Source organism: Periplaneta americana, chromosome 3 (genome assembly GCF_040183065.1).
Source record: "Periplaneta americana isolate PAMFEO1 chromosome 3, P.americana_PAMFEO1_priV1, whole genome shotgun sequence".
Classification (NCBI taxonomy): Eukaryota; Metazoa; Arthropoda; class Insecta; order Blattodea; family Blattidae; genus Periplaneta; species Periplaneta americana.
The window spans coordinates 33745539-33766427 of NC_091119.1; the positions used below are offsets into that span (position 1 = coordinate 33745539).

The 20889-nt window shown below is 34.5% G+C and overlaps 1 protein-coding gene across 1 annotated transcript; it reads right to left on the reverse strand.

Moving 5' to 3' along the window:
- Nucleotides 1-2396: 2396 nt before the first annotated feature.
- On the reverse strand, nt 2397-19928 carry LOC138695908 (dysbindin-like). The gene is made up of 6 exons (XM_069820267.1): nt 19737-19928; nt 15220-15373; nt 10244-10376; nt 5858-6013; nt 4334-4474; nt 2397-2674 (listed from the first exon to the last, which is right to left on the reverse strand). The coding sequence occupies exons 1-6, from the start codon at nt 19790-19792 to the stop codon at nt 2571-2573; spliced, it is 744 nt and encodes a 247-aa protein (XP_069676368.1). The 5' UTR covers nt 19793-19928; the 3' UTR covers nt 2397-2570.
- Between the last annotated feature and the right edge of the window lie 961 nt (nt 19929-20889).

Here is a 20889-nt window from a genome sequence, read left to right on the forward strand (position 1 = left end):
CAGACAGTGCAGGCACATCAACACTGGAATCACTTCTGACCCAGAAGATCAAGATGACATCACAAGAAGTATGCTTTAAGAAGAAACTTGCAGAAAACAAGCTGCCAGATGCATTACTTGCTCTTTTCCCAACATTTTCATTTTTAAACTTATTAAACGATTATCATGTTTTTATATTATCAGAATAATAATTCAGAATGTAATGCTAATATTTACTACATTTAAACATGTCAGTGAAATAATTTTGTTCAATTTTCTGGAACAGAAAATGCTTATTGTATAAAAAATATACTTTTCACTCTGCAGTTTTTAAAAAATTAAAGCACACAACATTTTTTATAACACTGCACTGCTTCGAAGGACCACTCAATCTTTGTCCAAATAATAATAATAATAATAATAATAATAATAATAATAATAATAATGTGGCACTACAGCCCATGAAGGGCCTAGACAGACCAGCCGGCTGCTGGCCTCACGCCCACATGCCGAAGCTGAGGTGGACGATCATCCGACCAGAATGGAGGTATCGTGTGGTTAGCACGATGATCCCCCCAGCCATTATAGCTGGTATTCGCAACCGGATAGGATTTTGCTACCTATCATAGCTTCCCAAGTGCATCATGATGCTCTTTGTGCAAACACACAAATTTTCCTGGAGCACTCCAAGCCAATAGGAACTCCAATTGAGAGCCTGGATATTTGTTTTTCTCTTCAAACGTGGAAACCACGTTGCCTAGAAGGTCCTGGTTTTCTGTCTTGTTTACATGTAGAGATCATAGTTATACCACACAACATTCCGAAAAATTAAAAGAAATAACGAAAATATGTGAAATACACGCACGCAACTGCTATAGTACGTCTGTGAGACCGCTTCAAACCAACTGAACTGAATATCACTTGAGAAAAAATTGAGATAACCCGTGTGACCTTCTCGTGATGCAGGTCTCGTCAAAACTGAAAGATAACCAAAGCAATGGAGGAATTGGCTTGAATATGATAAATAGAGAAGAGGGAAAACAGGGAGCAGTCTAGCAGACAGTCCACAGTACTTAAATTCATTGCTTTCGTTAACAATATTGCTTAAATGAGTTACATTTTGTTACTTTCGTTCCCAGTAGACACCGTGATCATTAGAGACGAGAATTCCATGCAAATGCATGTTTTTATAGGAACATAGCACATAGCTCAAACTTAGTCCGTGTCTCAAAGCTACATTTTCAGCTGAAGTGAACTAGATTGTTGACTAAATAGCCGGATGTGACGTCAGAAGTCATGATCCAAAGCTGCATAGTGCATAGCAATCAAGTCCGTAGTAGGTAGTAAACGAAAATGCTTGCTTAATTGCAGATTTGTTCACTAAACAAACATGGATACCTCATCAGCAATTGGGGTTATGAAATCTGAAAATGCTTTGGAAGTGAAATAATGTAGAATAACACGTTAACTTTGAACACTGACATTGTTAGTACCTTCTGTACAATGTTTTAAACATTATTGTAATATATTAAGCCCTTATCTTTTCCACATAACTCGAAACGAAACTGCATTAGGACACTGCCTTCTTAATTCAGCGCTGCACCGTGATGTCATGGATTTTAGAAAAATAGTCTATGAAGAAGGCCATTTTTCAAGCATACATGTCCAAAGCTGCCTAGTGTGTAGTTTACAAGTCATCTAGTTGCTGGTCACTAGTGTGTAGTATGGACTTGAGCTTTGAGACATGGCCTTAGTACTTATCCATTTCATTATTTTCCGGTTCCAAATATGTGTACTTTTCCCGTGCATATTTGCATGTTTTGACCTTTTTGGGGATAAAAACATGCATAATGCATATTTGAGCAATTTTTAGCTTAATTATGCATATAATATACATTATATTCAGTTTAAATGCATGTTTTAATGGTTTTGAGTGTACATATCAGTTTTTCGATTTTTATGTCCCTTACTTTAGCTAAAGTTATCAGGATTGAAGAAGGGAAAGAAAAAAAAAACTAAATAACAGAAAAAGGTTCATTCAAGTTTGCACCCGTAACTTGTGATGTAGCTAGGTCATTCTCTGCCTACAAAAACATACTGATAAACACAGGAGCCTCATAGAAACAAATTTAGAAATGATGTTAGTTGTTAACTGCGCAAAAAAAAAAGTGAAATGGATTGAAATAATAAATTTGGAACAAAAATGAAAGTGCATATTTTAATGTATTTTTCGCTTGATCATGCATGTTTTATAGTTTGATAGTGCATGAATGCATGCATATTTTGGGATTTTATAGTGCATGAAATTCTCGTCGCTAGTGATCATTCTTTGCTGGTGTTGATGTCATACATTGAACCTCTCCCCTCCCAAACAAGAGAAAAAAGAAGAAAGGAGGAGAAGAGAAAAACTCATGAACTTTAATTAACATGATGCTTAGAGCTTAACTTTATTACTATAAAGTCTCAATACAAGAATGAAATAGCCATTTGTACATTTTTATAAATTCTCTAGATATGAACAAGAGTGTCAACACGAATAAATTCACTTTGCTTCTTTCTGGGCACTGGCATCAATCTGTTGCACAGCATCATTATTCAGAATCATTCAGAAATTTGTCCAGTTCCTCTGTGTCTGCTGGCTCCAATGTCACTTCCTCTAAAGAAGGGCCTCTATCAACTCCGGGCTTTTTCTTATCTGAAACATTAATTGAAAATAACACACAATGCTAGAATTCTTTGAAATCTTGTTTCTCCTATGCTGAAAAGACATTTAGGCTTTTTCCGCAGAGTTTTAAGAAATAAATTTACACCTCACCCAACACCTAAAAAAAAAAAAAAATTCAGATATGAAGAGTTCACGGGAAAAACGATGAATGTCACAGTTTTCTTAAGGTTGATGTCATTATCTAATTCAATGGATCACTGCGAAATTTAATGTTGTTCCTATTAAAAATGGTAAAAAGGAGAATTATCACCAAGAATACAGTAATCCTTTCCTTTATTTTCTATAGAAAAGCACTACATCTTGCAGTTATAGACTCATTTAGATCATTATCTAATCCTTAACAGAAATGTGACATTCATCGTTTTTCCCGCAAACTCTTCATATGTAAAATCCATTGAAATACACAAATACAGATTATAATTTCACTTTCTCACCCTACAACTACCAGAGGTCACATTCATATAAAGAGAAAAAGGGCATTAATCCTGAAGTACACAGGCTAAACACTATACTGTCATATTAGGAGAAGTATGCTACAAATAATGTGATTATTGAGGAGTAAGTTTAATGTCTCTGCACGCATTCTATTCTTCACCTGACATAATTAGGAACATTAAATCCAGACGTTTGAGATGGGCAGGACATGTAGCACGTATGGGCGAATCCAGAAATGCATATAGAGTGTTAGTTGGGAGGCCGGAGCGAAAAAGACCTCTGGGGAGGCCAAGATGTAGGTGGGAAGATAATATTAAAATGGATTTGAGGGAGGTGGGATATGATGGTAGAGACTGGATTAATCTTGCTCAGGATAGGGACCAATGGCGGGCTTATGTGAGGGCGGCAATGAACCTCCGGATTCCTTAAAAGCCAGTAAGTAAGTTTAATGTCTTTCTATTAGTAATGGCCAGTCACCTCCTTCCTAACAAATCAAGCAGTGGCATAGTTCACCTCCTGGGAAACGAGAATGCAGATGCTTAAGCAAAGAAGGGCAGTACTGCTACTTACAGACCTGTTACTAAATCTACATATTACTATATGAAAAGATTTATTAAATCTACATACTTAGACTTCAACAAACAAAATTTGATAACACAATCTCCAGGGAAAAAAGGGAACTTTCTGTATCATAATCCACAGTTAATTCCCGATTTATCACGCAAATCATCTGTAGCTGCATTTAGATTAGCAACAGACCATGACTGGCCAAGCACCTGCATAGAATTGGAATATATCAGTCCCCTAACTGTCCATTGTGCAACTCTAATCAAGAAATGGATTCGGAACACCTCAAAGTCTGTGCTTCAATGGCTGACCATGACAATATCTTTGAAAAATATTGGAGTGCAAGAGGTCAAATGACTTTATTGCCAAATGCCTGGCATTAGAAAACAACATTTAGATCAAACACATCGAAACTCTGCTGTGTGGATGACAAACAGAAAGTACGAAAGTTCTATCTCTCATGCATCTCATCTGCTTATAAACTAACTCCTTTATTTTTTTCTTTTCTCTATATTCTAAAAATAACGCTTATTTAATAATTCGTATGTTCGCTGTATATAAAGTGTAAACGGGAGTATGATTACTATGAATAATAAGCCACTTATTTACATACAAGTGTGTACTTACTAGGCAGAGAGCCAGAGAGCTTGAACTCCTTTACATCCTGCTGGAAGGCTTGTCCAAACGCATCTTGTCTTTCTCTCAGCAATTTCTGTTGCCTCAGTTCATGCTGAACTACCTTGTCTGCATGCTCAGTTGCTAAATTGGCTGAAATTTTCAATATAAAATTTACACAAAAGGAATAATACCAATTTAATTATCATACTACCATTATCATCACCAGAGACCGGAAGTTTAGCCATTATAAATCATTAAAATACGCAGGCAAAAAGGCATCATAAATAGCTAAAATAGGCAGGCAAAAAGGCATTATAAACAGTTAAAATACGCAATAAAAGGCAATTACAAAAACCTTGCACTAGACCCACAACCTTGCACTTTCTACAAAGGGATTTCGACAGCAAGAAAAGCTGTACATAAGTCGAATGCAAATTGAGATTTTCGACTCAATGTTGTAATTACTGTTGGAAGCAAAGAAATCTTCTTCCCAGTAGCCTTGGAAAGTGCATTTTTGTGTTTGGTTGTACTGATATGTTGCGATATGAAATATTTAGCTAGGTACAACAATGTCGCAATGAAAACTGAAAGAAAAATAACGTTAGATCCACACTCATTGTTGCCTTGTCAAATAAACACAAGCGATAATTAAAATGCTTACTGTTACACATTTTTGCAAGGCAGCACTCACTGTTGCAAAGAGAATATGAACTGACTGAAAGATAATAATATACATTTGGTGAAGTCACTTTCATTGTAGGGGTTTCACTTAAGTCTGATCCAGATTTTCGTATTATAAAAGGACAAGTGAGGAGCTTAATATCAAAGACGGACATCTGACCTCAATCGAAATTTAGATAGCCGCGGTTTTTTATACAATTTTTCATGCTCTTTCCAGTTATAGTGAAACCATATGCAAACTCTAACACTACATTTGTAAAATAAATTGTGTTAAATATTACAAAGAACACTGTGAACTAAAAAATTGCCTCTAGATCAAAACTATGGAGACGACAGATGTCCGTCTTTGATATTAAGCTACTCAAGTTATGGTTGGTAGTTTTTGTAATGTTCGTTAAATTTTTTTTTCCAAGAAAGCCGTTTCATTTCTTGCAATTTGACAGTGTGGGGATATCCACTGGATTACAATTTCTTTACAGAGGCTTTACAGTATTTTTGCTAGAGTATGTATCTCGTGGTGCACTATGGTTAATAGTAAATGATCTACAACATAGCTCAAAATGGGACACACTAAACTGTATTCTTGCAATTGAAATGAAGTATAGTAATGAATATACTGCAGACCATCTCAAGAGATGCACAACTTTGTTCTAGCATGACATCACCTCTCAAAAATACTGGAGTGCAAGAAAACTATTGGCTATATCGCTAAATGTTTAGGCATTAGAATAATAACGTATATTTTCTCAGTTAAGGAATTCTCTGTATGAGAGAAAAAGACAATACAAGAGAGTATTCACCACATAAAGTACTGTATATTATATCTGGCAGAATTATTATGGTTTACTGTACCTCTCACAGCTTCAAGTTCACTCAGTTTCTTCTCTTTGTATAAAGCGAATTGGAACCTATGATCCAGCTGCCTTTCTTGTAAGTCTTGTGTCTCTACCATGTCTTCTAGTTGAAACAAAGCCCCTTCTACGTCCTCAAATAATCCTTGAAGAGCACCTGTAATTTTCCAGAGCATAATATTATTAAGATTTAACTGAAGGCAGAGTCCACATTATAATAATTGACAAGATAGAATACATGGACAGCAGGATAACAACTGTTGCTTTGGCTAGTGTTCGCATATGAAAATGAGCCTGTACTACACAGGCCTAACTGTAAAGCAGACTTTGCGTGCTCAGTGAAAGAGTCATAAGTGTGAAGATAAACTGAGGGTCCAGGACTGCTCTTCTAATCGTGTTTTGTCTTGTCTTAATGAGGTTGACCTGTTTTCTGCTTTATTTCCTATGTACAGTTTAACTTAGTTTCAATAATCCCGAAGACAATAGGAATGGTGATTTATTCAGTTACTCAACATGTTTTTATCTATGACATAAACGTTAGAAAAAAATATGTAAGAAAAGTGCAAAGAAAATTCAGAATAAAGTTTCTGTGGGTAGTTGTGTTACATAGTGTTATCACAGTCAAGTATATACAGTCACGAAGCTTGAGTTGTGAGGGTGCTAGGAACAATAGACTGTGCAGGTACTATTTCGCATTGTCTGTAATTCTTTTTTTAAGTTGGTTATTTAATGACGCTGTATCAACTACTAGGTTATTTAGCGTTGATGAGATTGGTGATAGTGAGATGGTATTTGGCGACATGAGGCCGAGGATTCACCATAGATTGCCTGGCATTCACTTTACGGTTGGGGAAAACCTCGGAAAAAACCCAACCAGGTAATCAGCCCAAGCGGGGATCGAACACACGCCCAAACGCAACTTCAGACTGGCAGGCAAGCGCCTTAGCCGACTGAGCCACACCGGTGGCTTTGTCTGTAATGAGGCGATCCCAGTGGTTAGCAACTATTATGGATGCATATTTACTACGTATTGAGCTGTATATACTAGACTGTGGTGTTATTGTTCACAGGTATGTGGACGATTTGAGAACTATAGGCTCAATATTAGATCAGAAGAAGAAGAAGAAATCTCGACATGTCCAGCTGCACTGGAATGTTTGTTCACCAAGGAAGTCCCTTAGTTTTCTATCGCAGGAAATGATCATTAGCAAATCAGCAGCTCACAGTAACAAAATTATTGAAATTTAAACTGTATAAATAAGTACTGTGCATTCTATACACGTTTGTGAAACTGTAGTATTGCAAATGACTTCAGAGAAATTCACTGTTCAAGAATTCTCAGCTCTTGATGTTCCCAGATGAGGCTTGATTTAAGCTGCATGAAGAAGTTAATTCAAAGAATATCACATATTGTAAAAAAAAAAAAAAAAATTGCTCATGCTATTCACAAATTCCAGTTTACGAGAAAAGTATTATAAAGGTTATTTAAAGAAATTACTTGAAAAGCGTACATCAGAATTAATTATTCATATAATTAAATACGAAAATGATTGTAATATTGCAATCAAATACAATATCTTTCACAAGAGGTGCTGGAAATATCTACCTCCAGCATAAATGCAGGTGCGAACTCTTTTCACCACATTGGACAAGGTTCTTGTGCAAGTGTAACAGTGATGATATAAATAATATTGGTATATGTTACACTTTAAATGCACACCACAAAATACATAACATGGCAGTAGTATTTTTTCTTTCTTTGAAACGTTGGTCGTGAAATAGAGGGTCGTGCCTGTTCCTAACTCAACCTTTACAAGATCAATAACTGCTTCCATGAAATGGAGCCTTAGGGACAGGAAGAAGGGAAACTTCATGGCTGTATAAATGATGCATGTTGCTGTTCGTCATATCTGTGGGAATATTACAATAACAATATGGTTTATTATGGAGAAATGGGAGTGACCCTCAAAAACTACCACAACTCTAACAAATTTCATTTGGAGGTATCAGAAATTGAACCTAAGTCTCTGGCATGGAAAATCAATATTGTAGTTATTCAACAAATGATAATGTATTTTTTTTATTTTAGTTGGTTATTTAACGATGCTATATCAACTACTAGGTTATTTAGCATCGATGAGATTAGTGATAGCGAGATGATATTTGGCGAGATGAGGCCGAGGATTTGCCATAGATTACCTGGCATTCACATTACGGTTGGGTTGCACAATGGACAGTTAGGGGACTGATATATTCCAATTCTATGCAGGTGTTTGGCCAAACAATCATGGCCTGTTGCCAATCTAAATGCAGCTACAGACGATTTTCGTGGTAAATCGGGAATTAACTGTGGATTTTGATGCAGAGAGTTCCATTTTTTCCCTTGGGATTGTGTTATCAAATTTTGTTTGTTGAAGTCTAAGTATGTAGATTTAATAAATCTTTTTACAGAGTAATACGTAGATTTAGTAACAGGTCTGTAAGTAGCAGTGCTGCCCTTTGCTAAAGCATCCGCATTCTCGTTTCCCAGGATTCCACAATGGGATGGTATCCATTGGAATACAATTCTTTTATTGAGTGATATTAATTGAGAGAGCATTTTAGTTATTTCTGCTGTTTGAGATGAAGGTGTGTGTTTAGAGACTATTGATAGAATAGCTGCTTTGGAGTCTGACAATATAACTGCATTCCTAAATTTACTGATGTGGCATAGAAGATTCCTGAGACTTTCACTTATTGCAATGATTTCTCCATCAAAACTTGTTGTTCCATACCCAAGAGATCTATAAAGTGAGAAGAGACAGCACGTAACACCTGCACCGGCACCTTGTTCTCTGGAGATCAAGGATCCGTCAGTGTATAAATGAAGCCAGTTTTGTGGAGGGTATCTAATATTAATTGTCTCTAAAGACAATTGTTTTAGTATTTCAGTGTTTACTTCTGATTTCAATATTTCTTCTGTTAAATTTAGATTATATTCCATATTTAATAGAGTTAAAGGGTTTGGTTTAATTTGTAGGTTTTCTTTTAAATTCGGGATATTGATTTTCTGTTTTAATTCTTGAACAATGGATATGAAACTTTTTTGAGTTTTCAATCTACAGAGAGGACTGTATGAATGCCAATTGTTTCCTGGTAATCTAATAAGTTTTTCATATTGAATCAGTGCTTTTTCTTCTATTGTCATTTTGATGCTGTTAATATTAGTGAGGAATCTCATAGAATCTATTGGAGTTGTTTTGATTCTACCAGTAATGAGTCTGAGAGCTTGGTTTTGAACATATTCTATTTCGTTTATGAAAGGTGAAGTAATTAAAATTTCTCCGCAGTATGTCAGCACTGGCTGTATAAACATTTTGTATGTAGTATTCAAAGTATTCCTAGAGCATCCCCATTTCTTTCCTGCTAGTCTTTTTAGAAGGGAGAATCTTTTACGAGCTTTTTCAGAAATGTATTTCAAATGGTTGCTCCATGTTAACTTACTATCGAAAATAACTCCAAGATATTTGGATTCATAAGTCCTAGGAAGGTGTTGGCCATTGTATTGGATATTGAATTCTCTTTCTTTTTTACCAAGTGAAAATATTTGGTAGTTACTTTTGCTTAAATTGAGTGTCATCAAATTTGATGTATTCCATTCATATAGTTGATTTAGAGCTTTAAGAGCAGAATTTTGAATTTTGTCTCTATGTCTGTAAGATCCAGAAGTCCACAAAACTATATCATCTGCAAATAGTGCTGTTTTCATGTTTGATTCCTCTAGGAGGGAGGGTAAGTCATTTATATAAATATTGAATAAAGTTGTGCTGAGGACAGCGCCCTGAGGTAGACCTCGATATGTTTGTCTGTAACTGGCTGGCCATGATAATATCTTTGAAAAATATTGGAGTGCATGAGGTCAAATGACTTTATTGTCAAACGCTTGGCATTAGAAAACAACAACAACAACAACATTACGGTTGGGGAAAACCTCGGAAAAAACCCAACCAGGTAATCAGCCCAAGCGGGGATCGAACCCACGCCGGTGGCTATGATGATGTACCTTGAAGGAATTATAAATATACACTATTTAAGATTGATAGTGAACTTATTATGTTCATTTTCCAAAGTAGCAGACAAATCGTCGGTTTCTTGGTAAAAGTGACCAAGTCACATTCCAAGGCATCCAACCTTTATGAAAATTTAAGACATAATTATATATTAAAAACTAATAATATAGCACATTTACCTTCAAAATAACTTGTTACTAACATCTAAAGAAGAATAGTTATCTTTGGATGGATCATTAAACCTTTACATGCCTTTTCCCAACAATTTTCAATTTTGGACTTGGTCACTTTTACCAAGAAACCGACGAAATGTGTATAATAGTTAGTTTGGAATATACCTATCTGTTCCATCAACTGCTGCACACTGGAAAGCAGCTGTGGGACAGATGCTAGGGTTGACCCAATGTTACCCACATCGGTCCACTGTTTCTCGAACTTCTGATGCAGGCAGCCAATCACATTGTCCAACTCCTGCAACAAATTTATTGTGAATTGGCTGAATATATATATATATATATATATATATAGTGTGTTCCACTGACAACTGACACTACTTTCAGTCGACTCATTTTCGTACTGGGATCAGATGAGGCCACTTTTAGAAGTGCTGCTGCTTCTGAATAATAGATATAAATGGGGTCTTCAATCGTAGCCACAGCCACAGAATAGTGGCACTGCAGACAGTTGGCTTTGCCGCTGGGAGCGCTTCTTGTCACAATACTAGGAATTAAATGGTAGAGAGGAGAGGGTGGGGAGGGAGAGAGAGAGAGACACGCACAAGTGGACAAGTAACAAAAATACTTGGAACAAACTTTGGGAATGAGTGCTCCACACCAAAACAAAGAAAAAAGTCATTCAACATATGTCTGGAAAAACCCAGTTTATCAGTTATTCTCAATGACAAATACAAATAACGATATTTCAATTCAAACTGATGGAATACATTTACAATAACACACTAAGAACGTTTTAAACTCTCAATTTATAGTAACTTAAACATTCAAGATTATGCAGATTGTCAGTAGTTATTTAAACGTATAAAAGCAAAAAACGTATCTGGATATGACGAAATACCAAGAAAGTCCTGAAAGGCTGTTCTGAAATAATTTCTTCTCCTTTAAGCTCCTTATGTAATTTGTCAATACACTGTGCTATTTCCCCAGAAAGACTCAAAAACGCAATAGAATAACCAATGTCGTACAAAATGGGAGATAAATGTAACATTGCTAGTTACAAACCCATATCACTATTAACATTTTCAAAAGTGTTAAAGAATGTTGCATAGGCCTATAATAAATTATATTATTATTTGAAATACAAAAACATATTACTTTTGAGCAGTTTGGACTTAAAAAAAAAAAACAAATAAAATAAAGAGAGAATGAAGCCCTTCAATTGGTGTATGAAGTACTGAATTATTTAATTTTGAAATTAATTTTGGAGGAATGTTTTGTGAACTGGCTACAGCATTTTACTGTGTTGATCATAATATACTGATAAACAAATGAAAGTTTTATAATATCAAAAATGAGACTTTAGGTTGGTTTACACCTTATTTATGAAACAGGAAACAAAAACTAGAAATAAATATATCAAACAGTCACAAAGACTATGTTTTCATGAGTTTCTAACACTGTCATTTTGCAGCATGAAAATAAAAAAATAAAATCACGTTGTCTTCATTTCAGATTGTTGATTTCCATGCTATGATTTTACATAGGATCAGATCCTGGAATGTATTGTTTACTTAATGAGCTTCCCTTCTCACTAATGTACTGTCATACACCAGATGATTTTCCCTCATAGTATTCATTTAGCATGCCTTCTTCATGCTCTCCATCACAATGTGGAAACAATGAGACTATTTTTTCCTACAGTAGATAAGTTAGTATCCATGTTATTAAAGAAAATATTTGTGAAAATCTGCATCTAGGATTCAGCTGTTCCAAACTATGGCACCTAATACTGCATTTCTCCTGAACTTGTTTTAACCCATTGGGGGTCATGGTTAACAGCTGCACTGGATTATGCTAACCAGCTGCAGTTAGTTCGGAATGTAATTAACAGGGAACGGATTTATATGGACTAAAAATATATGAAATATGTAAATATATATGTAGTTATTTTTACCAAAATATGGAATTAAATATGGATTTTTACCAAAATATGGAATTAAATATGGACTTAAAATTATAAAAAAATGACTATGTACGTTAAATATTGGTACATTTTAATCAAACTAAACAAAAAATATAATGGACGTACCTTATCTTCCAATGTAGTTTCAACAAAACACAATTTTTATTGTCTGTTACCATAACAATAGGTTACAAACATTTCTTTCAAGTGCTGAAAAGTGAATCTTCTTCTATTGTCTCTGAGGATAGATTTATACTGACTAAAAGAGCGTTCGACGTCACAAGAAGTAACTGGTACATAATTCAATTTCACAATGTCTGCTGGGGATAAGTCCAAGTTAATCTTCACTGTTGATTCACCACTCATCACAGCAACAACCTTTTGTAGTTCTTCATATCCAGGGTTTTTTGAAAGTACAGTGTCCACCTTAGCTCTTACTGCATCTGCAACTTTACCTCTACCACGATTCAGTTGTTCCACAGTACTATTTATAATTTCAAAACTTTCAGATAGTGAAAGGTGCCTATTTTGGAGACTTTTGAGCGTTTTTATGATGCATGAAAATGTATGCTGAATGTGAGCTAAGTCATTCTTCACACTTATGTCACAGGTAACTGTTTTCGCAGTATCAATTGAGACTGCATCTTCAGAGTCCAATGCAAGGAGAACATTGTTAATAGAGTCTATATGTTCGGCATAATATTCAACTGCTTCTAGCCATGTACCCCATCTAGTTAAAATTGGCTTTGGTGGCAATGGAATTTCAGGGTACATTTCTTTCAACACGTTAACTCTACTGGGAGCTTTGAGAAATACTTTTTTCACTGATGAAATCAACAAATCTACTTTAGGGAAATTGTCTCTGACCACTTCTGCCACACGATGAAATGCATGCGCCACACAAGTAAAATGAGTCAATTTAGGATATACAACAGATAATGCTTGTCCAGCTTTGACCATATAAGGGGCAGCATCGCTAATAAAGAATAACACATTATCGTACATAATACCCTTTGGCCACAGGATACCCATAGCTTCGTTGAACAGTTTAACTATAGTTTTGTTATTGCACTTTTCTAGAACATCACAATGTAAAAGAATTCGTTCAGAATATTGTTCACTTAACAAACCGATAACTACATTACCAACAAGTCTACCTTCTTTGTCGGGAGTCTCATCAATGGAAACCCAAATTGAACTATCTTTAATTTCATCTCTTATCTTCTGTATTGTCTCATCGTAGATGGATGGAGCATACGTCTTCCTAAGTGTTGACTCATCCGGGATTGTATGTTGAGTATATTTTTCAAGGAATTCCCTGAAGACCTTATTCTTTAGTTTGTAGAGAGGAATATCAGCAGAGATGAGAGAACGGCACAGGTCGATGTTAAACTCAGATCTTACATTCGATGTTGTTGGTTGTGTTAAAAACAATTGTCTCTGCTTGGAATTTAGTTGTTTGTTGGCCTGATGTTTACTAGTTGTAATGTGTTGTTGCACCAGGAACTTTTGTGTAGATGATACTGCACACTGACACAAATTACAAAATAATATTTTATTGTCAGTTGATAAACCATCTTCTTTAAATTCTGAAATGTAACTTGTTAGTTTTGATTTTAAATTGACTGAATGACGTACTTTTGGCATATTTACCGTCTTTATAGTATGATTTACAAAACTGAACCTATGTGTACTCTGACTGGCATTTAACTGTTGAGCTGCACAACTGAAGTCTGTTAAAAATTTTAAATTAAATTAATACAGTTTTGTAACTTACTTTCCCATTGTTGATAGGACTGCTAATTTTCAAATAACTCTGATGTTAAAGGGATTACTGAACATGTGTTTAAATCTCTATTGTTGAAATGTATTTTTAAAAGTTAATGGAATTTTGTTTTGTTTTATTGTTAAACCTAATATAATATGGACTGTTTTATATGAAATATGGAAAATATATGGAAATTAACGAAAATATGTACTAAACTCTAAAATATGGAAAAATATGGAAAATAAAAGTAGGATTTTTCAACCCTACACATTGTGAAACATAAAGATAATGCAAAATATAAATTATATTAGCTTTATAAGTAAATATGTATTTACATATAAATCCTTTCCCTGGTAATTAATTTATGGACTCAAGTGATGCTGTGTTAATTGAAATAGCTCAAAATATTCTATCAAATGAAGAATTTTAAGGATATCTTCGCTTTATAAAGGTACATTTTTCTCTCTGCCTGCAGCCATTACAAACAACACTTGAAACACCAGGTCTTTCCTTGAACCATTCATTAAATCAATATATATTTTTTAATATTATATCCAGTTTAATATTCATTCTGGATAGTGCAGGATAGGAAACAAAAGAAAAAATAATCCAAATAATCCTGAATATCTACGAGATATTGTCTAAGAAAAATCTTTGGACATACCTAAGGTTCCCTTCTTTCTAAGGAGTAATTAGTAATTATCATTTTTAAGTACCATCCTATGATGTCGAAAGGAGTTTTTCTCATTACAAGAATATCTTGAAAGAGTAAAGCACAATTTACCATAGAGAGTATATGGCACTTTTTTTTTTAGTCGTAAATTGCAATTCATTCCACATATTTTAGACAGAAGCAAGCAATTCTCAACAATAAATAAGTTTACATAGATCCAATACTACATTTAATTAATTGAAGTGTCAGCTCGAACAACATTGTAAGTTACAAAATTTTCATTCGGCGTGTTTCCATGTGTATGTCATGTTACCTTGCTATACACCTTGGCTTGCAACTGTCCATCAATGCAATACGTGAGATCTGTCCACCCAAAAGTTTGCTATCCTGGAACAACGTTGTACCCAATGGGTTAAAACAAGTTCAGGAGAAATGCAGTATTAGGTGCCATAGTTTGAAATAGCTGAATCCTAGATGCAGAATTCACAAATATTTTTTCAGCTCCTGTAAATTTTACCAAATGTAACTTTGTACAACGTTGTTCCAGCCGACGCTTCAATTCTTAGTGCATGTTTGCACATTTTAAGGGCATAACTCCATCCATGCATATTAAAGGACCTTTTTAGAGTATTGACTTCCTAACCCTATCAATATATCCATACAAATGAAAGATTAAAGTACATGCAGATTAATCTCTTGTAACTTCCTTCTCCTTCCCCATTATACTTTATTACCTGGGCTCGAAGAGCATTTTCTTCAGCCAGTTTGTGAAGTTCACTCCACTGTGTTTGATATTTGTGCAGGATATCTGCTCCAGCATTGTAATTTACTGTGCTGCTATCAACTTGTGTCCGTCTTGGAGGATCAGCTACAGATAGGCCTCTGAAACTGCATTCAAAAGAAATGTCACAAAAATTTACCACTGGAGTTATGGGAAAACGTTATTCAATTTTAATCATTAAATGGTACATTACTGATAGCTTTATCGAACTAATTTATATGTTAAATAGTAACTGGACACTGCAAACTACCAACTTAATGTACTTGCCTCCATATTCTACATTTCGATTCCTACTTTGTCAGAGGTTTCTGCATAAGAGAAATATGCAGGGAACATCAAGAAACTGCTGCCAAGAAATATGAGGCATCTGCTGTCCACAAAGTAAGAAACTAGAGACGAGGAACTATATAAGATGAGAATTTGATACTGAATCTCGATAGTTAATAGCCTAAGAAGTAAGTGTGTTTGATATCAATAATGCAAGAAGCCTTATTCTACTGAATATCATATTATTTGCAGTATATTCTTTAAGAATTATTTCTCACACTAGACGAGAATTTCCATGTATTGTGAGTCCCTATCACCACGGTATGGTGTGTCCGGTTGCGGATAGAGAAGACGGCCTCCAGGATAACTGCGAATATATTGAATAAGCAGTTGTGGACAGCCCATAAGAGGTGGTCCTCTAGCTGGGGATTGGGCAAAGAGCTAACAACCCATCACTGTAAAAAACAACTTGTTACGAAACCACACAATACACAACGCAGAACTGCACCCACTGTATTCTTCACTTGACATAATTAGGAACATTAAATCCAGACGTTTGAGATGGGCAGAGCATGTAAATGTATGGGCGAATCCAGAAATGCATATAGAATGTTAGTTGGGAGGCTGGAGGGAAAGAGACCTTTGGGGAGGCCGAGACGTAGATGGGAGGATAATATTAAAACAGATTTGTGGGAGGTGGGATATGATAGAGATTGGATTAATCTTGCACACGATAGGAACTGATGGCGGACTTATGTGAGGGTGGCAATGAACACTCCGGATTTCTTAAAAGCCATAAGTAAGTAAGTAATACGAGAATTTACTTCAATGTATTCGCTTGTTTACATCGCAAAATACAAACTTGTCTATTTGTAATATAGGCCTAGTAAACAGTACTGAGACAAGTTCACTTCCTTTCATAATTAAACTGAACTATATTTCCTTGCATAGATTCAAAGTTAGATTCATAATGAACTTGTTAGATTTAATAACAACACTAATTCACCATTAATAAATAAATACATACCGGTAATTCGGTTATAGGGATGTTTACTAAAACCAAAGGAAAAAAACTTAACTATGTAGCAATATTATTTTTGCTTGTGTATTTACAACGAAATTAATTACGTAACTATAAGCAAACATTATCCCTTGTTATACAGCAGCTACCCCTTTCCGGACTCTCCCCCCCCCCCCAAAATCGGAAAAAATAAATGATTTTCACATTACTTAAAAATGTTCCTAGAGTAATATCCAATTTTACTATAATTTATTACTGCCCAGTTTTTGTCAAAACAAACTTCGTTGGTACAGTAAGTCAGAGTCAAACTCAGGGAAAAGAAAATGGCTACAAAATTATTATATTATGGATTATTATGGGTCATTTCACGAAATTAAGGACGAAAGCATTGAATTTTAAAATTATCATGTTGTCTGAAATTTCCATATTTCTTTGAAGTGCATGACGCGAACTTTCACAACATTAATATATTTTCTTCTCGAAATTCGTTATTCATTTATTTTCCCGCGAGTTAGTTTGGTGATTATTTGCTGTAAGTTACCTGTTTACAAGCATTTTTCAGTGTGCAAAATTACCTGGTTCGGAGATTTATATTATATACATATTATTATAAACAGTCAGATATTGACCTAAGGTAAATCATGACATATTTAGACTTGAATATTACGTGTCTGTTTTCTTTATAATGAGAGTTAAAATACATCCGCCGCGTAACGTGAGTTACAAAAATAACCTATTTTTTCCATACATGTGTTAATAATCACATTTATCTCTTAAATTGTTTAGTCTTCTTAGTACTCATTCTTATCTTCAATCATAACTAAAAAAATGTATTGTTAGTATTATATAAGACCCTATTTTAAAATCTGAAAGTGTGTAACGTGAGTTGCATACCTGTAGCGTTAGTTACGACATTTCCATGAAATTTTCCGTAAACATTGTATTTATTAAGATGTTAAAATTCTTGAAATTAGAAAGCAAGAAATAAAATAAAAAATGAAAGTTTCCTAGTACCTGGTACTCGTTACATAAGCTGTTAAGTCAGCCATTGTTGTATAATCATAAAAGATGTATATTTTCCCTGGACCAAAAAATAGTACAAATTGACTAGAATCACATCTAGTAACAAATTATTAAAATTCTTTTCAGAAAGGAGCCACTGTGTAAACATAAAAACGACCTATGTAACGAGTACCGGGTACTAGGAAACTAGGTACCAATAAAATTACTTACAATGTGTGTCAACCGCAAATTTTTAGATTTGACCTAACGTCTGCCTTTGTGTTTGATTACTTCAATGCTTCATGGAAGACTCAATTTAAATACCTACGTTTAAAAGTGCCACAACCATAAAAGGGATAGGCCTAACACAAGTACACTGCATTAAATCTACCATATAAGAAGGAAAAGTTGCTAGTCCTTTCTTTTCAAGCAAGGAGGCCAGATATGATTATCTTGATAGGTATCATCACTTCGACTTCAAAGTCTGTTTGTAAGAATTCTTTAGTGCATGGTGCAGACACTGATGAATCAACAGGTAGTTTCTTTCAAGGAAAAAGATGAATTAATCTCTGCGGATATTGAAGTGGGAACTTTTGTATTATTAGTCAAATCTGATGATAATATAACCGAAGTTTCAAATGCACTGGTCAAAAAAAGTTTTGCATATTCCAGAATTTTTTTATTTCTGGGTAATATAAGATATACCTAAAATAGATGATAATATATGACAGATAGAGGAGGAGGAGAAGAGAACAGGATTGTAATTTCGTTTTAATTTCCGAGTAAATTCGCCACTCCGGTATTGTGCACTTGTTCCTTTTTCTTTAATTATTTGAGAATAGGAGTGTAATTTTAGAGGAAAACGCTTTTTGTTAAACTTTTATGAAATAAAATATTACAATACTAAAAATGTTATTATGGTCAATGTAGAGTATCCACCGCCCACTGAACGAATATTGGTTAGACGAGCGTTGAGCGACTTCCGCCAATTTTGGAATAGACACCGACGCACTTAGGTTAGGTTAGTTTAGGCTTTTATTATCCCGTCAAGATGAAGGTGAAAGCGATTGAGTGTGATTTTTTGTTTTCTATGTTGGCAGTTCAAGTGCGTCAGTGTCTATTCCAAAATCCTTTGCTGAAAGATGCATTTCCGTTATTGATTTCATTGGCAAAGAAAAACTTATTGGTTCCAATAAAGCTTTGTTAAGATGGCTAGTAAGAGCAGTAGGTCCCTAAGTATGACAACTGATCAGTTTCAAGTCATTGCAAGCTGTGAGGTGTGCATATGTAGGCCTATGCCTAATTGGCAAATTATATCTTAAAAGTTAAGTAATACAAGTTTTGTTGAAGCAATAAACTTAATTGTGGTGTTTAATTAAAGGAAATAGCCTATATTTCCTCATCAGTCTCCACTATCTGTAATCACCTACTCTAGTCAGTACCAGTAGTCCTAAGTTTGTTCCTTATTTTTAATTTGAGATCCTGGCAACCCTACTGAGAACTGTACCTTAGACTTATTATTTGTCATTAGGCGTATCAATTTTTTCCCTACTGTATGATAATGCAATCACTTTAAAATAAATGATCTATCAACAACTAAATTATCCAGTAATTGCCACGTCAACCGGTACCGGCATGTGCTGAGTCTTCATTTGATATAATCTCTTTTTAATATTATGGATATCATGTTACAACTGGCTACTTCAGGAATTTCGTTTTCTTAACAACTCGGTGGACGCGGATTTTGGGGTACACTTCGATTACATAGGTAAAACTTAAGATTTCACTATTGGCATCACAACAGTAGGCCTATGTAGGTTAAACATTATCTCACTACTACTGCTTCCAAACAGCTAATGGATGTCAAAATATTTTATACATATTATCTGTAATTAGACTCCTAAGACATACCAAGTCTGAAAAGATCCAAGATGTGAATCCTCCACCTGAATTTACGCCTGTAGCTAGTGATGATGAAATAGGACATGAAATACTGGTATAAATAATACTGTGTAAGTTCTCCTGAAAGGGCATTTGTGTCATGTAATTTTACCAAAATCAATGTATCTACATATACATCGTCTCGTAGTCTGAAAATAAATCCACTTATTTATAAAAATTCAACCCACTTTAACTACAATAATGTCATCGTCGAGAATAAATTTTAATAAAAGAAAAACCTTGCAGTAATCCCTTCTTGAACGGTTTGAAACTTATCTCGTAGACTGTCAAACATTATCGTCGAAAATTACTGGTTCTTAATATGCAGAAATCAACATTTTTGTCTTCAGTCACATTACTCTTGATCAAACTACCATTTTTAAATTTCTTCTAACATTGCAGCCTCTTATAATCACATGAGCGATGCAACACTAATCCTCTTCGAACCTTGCGTTTACAAACAACATTCATTTGTTTACTTTCATTATGACGTCACCAGACGCCACATAATTGCAAGATTGCAAGGAACTGTGAATCACAATGCAGATGTTCCGAAGCCGTCCGAGCGCTCTAATGGAAAGCAGTCAAACATTCCCTATTGTAGCCAACACAACAAAAAAAGATAACTAAAATGTATATTCTCTATTTGAAATGACATTATTAAATATATGCTGTTCATTACATGAATTGCATTAATTGCACAAAGACATAAGTAATTTTATCACTCACAATAAGTTTGTTTTAATTTAGAGGATTACGATGTTACTTGGTGATATTTTAATTTGGTATTCTGTGTCATAGGATGAATAAGATTTTGAAAGATTGTTACGCGGTTTATTTGATATGTGACAGCTACCCACGGACTGTTAAATAGGAATCAGAGACATTTTGTTAAAACTGCACAAAACTTGAATCTCGTTATACGTGTAAGTACGAAGCTGAGTAATAGTGTATTGTAAATAAATGTAATTACTATACAAATATGAAATTTGGTTGTTACACATTGTGCGCATACCGGTACTTAATTCTCAAATTAATGTATATGATGTAAATACGAACATTTCTCCGGGTATTTTTTTTTTAATATGGGATGATTTTCCATAATAAAACGAACTCTTCTTATCTCAAGAAGTACTGTATAATATAACTACATACTGGTGTATCTTCACTCTTCTAAGTTATATTTTGCTAAGACCTATACTGAATATCTAGTCCTTATTTAAAAGAAAACTGTAGTAGCATATCTTGAACATAATAGAAAAACCTTTATTAACTTATATTTCACATACTGAAAAGAGTTATTCGGTTGCCATTGTGGAAAAAACATATGATCTAGCATATTGTTGACCGTTTATTTACATTGTTACCGTATCTTTGAATAATCTAGAAGAC

Coding starts and splice junctions, on each gene's coding strand:
- LOC138695908 (XM_069820267.1), bottom strand. CDS start 19,792: ATGTTTGACAGTCTACGAGATAAGTTTCAAACCGTTCAAGAAGGGATT. Junction 10,377..15,219: donor AAAATGCTCTTCGAGCCCAG/GTAATAAAGTAT, acceptor AATTTGTTGCAG/GAGTTGGACAATGTGATTGG. Junction 4,475..5,857: donor TGAACTTGAAGCTGTGAGAG/GTACAGTAAACC, acceptor TGAAAATTTCAG/CCAATTTAGCAACTGAGCAT.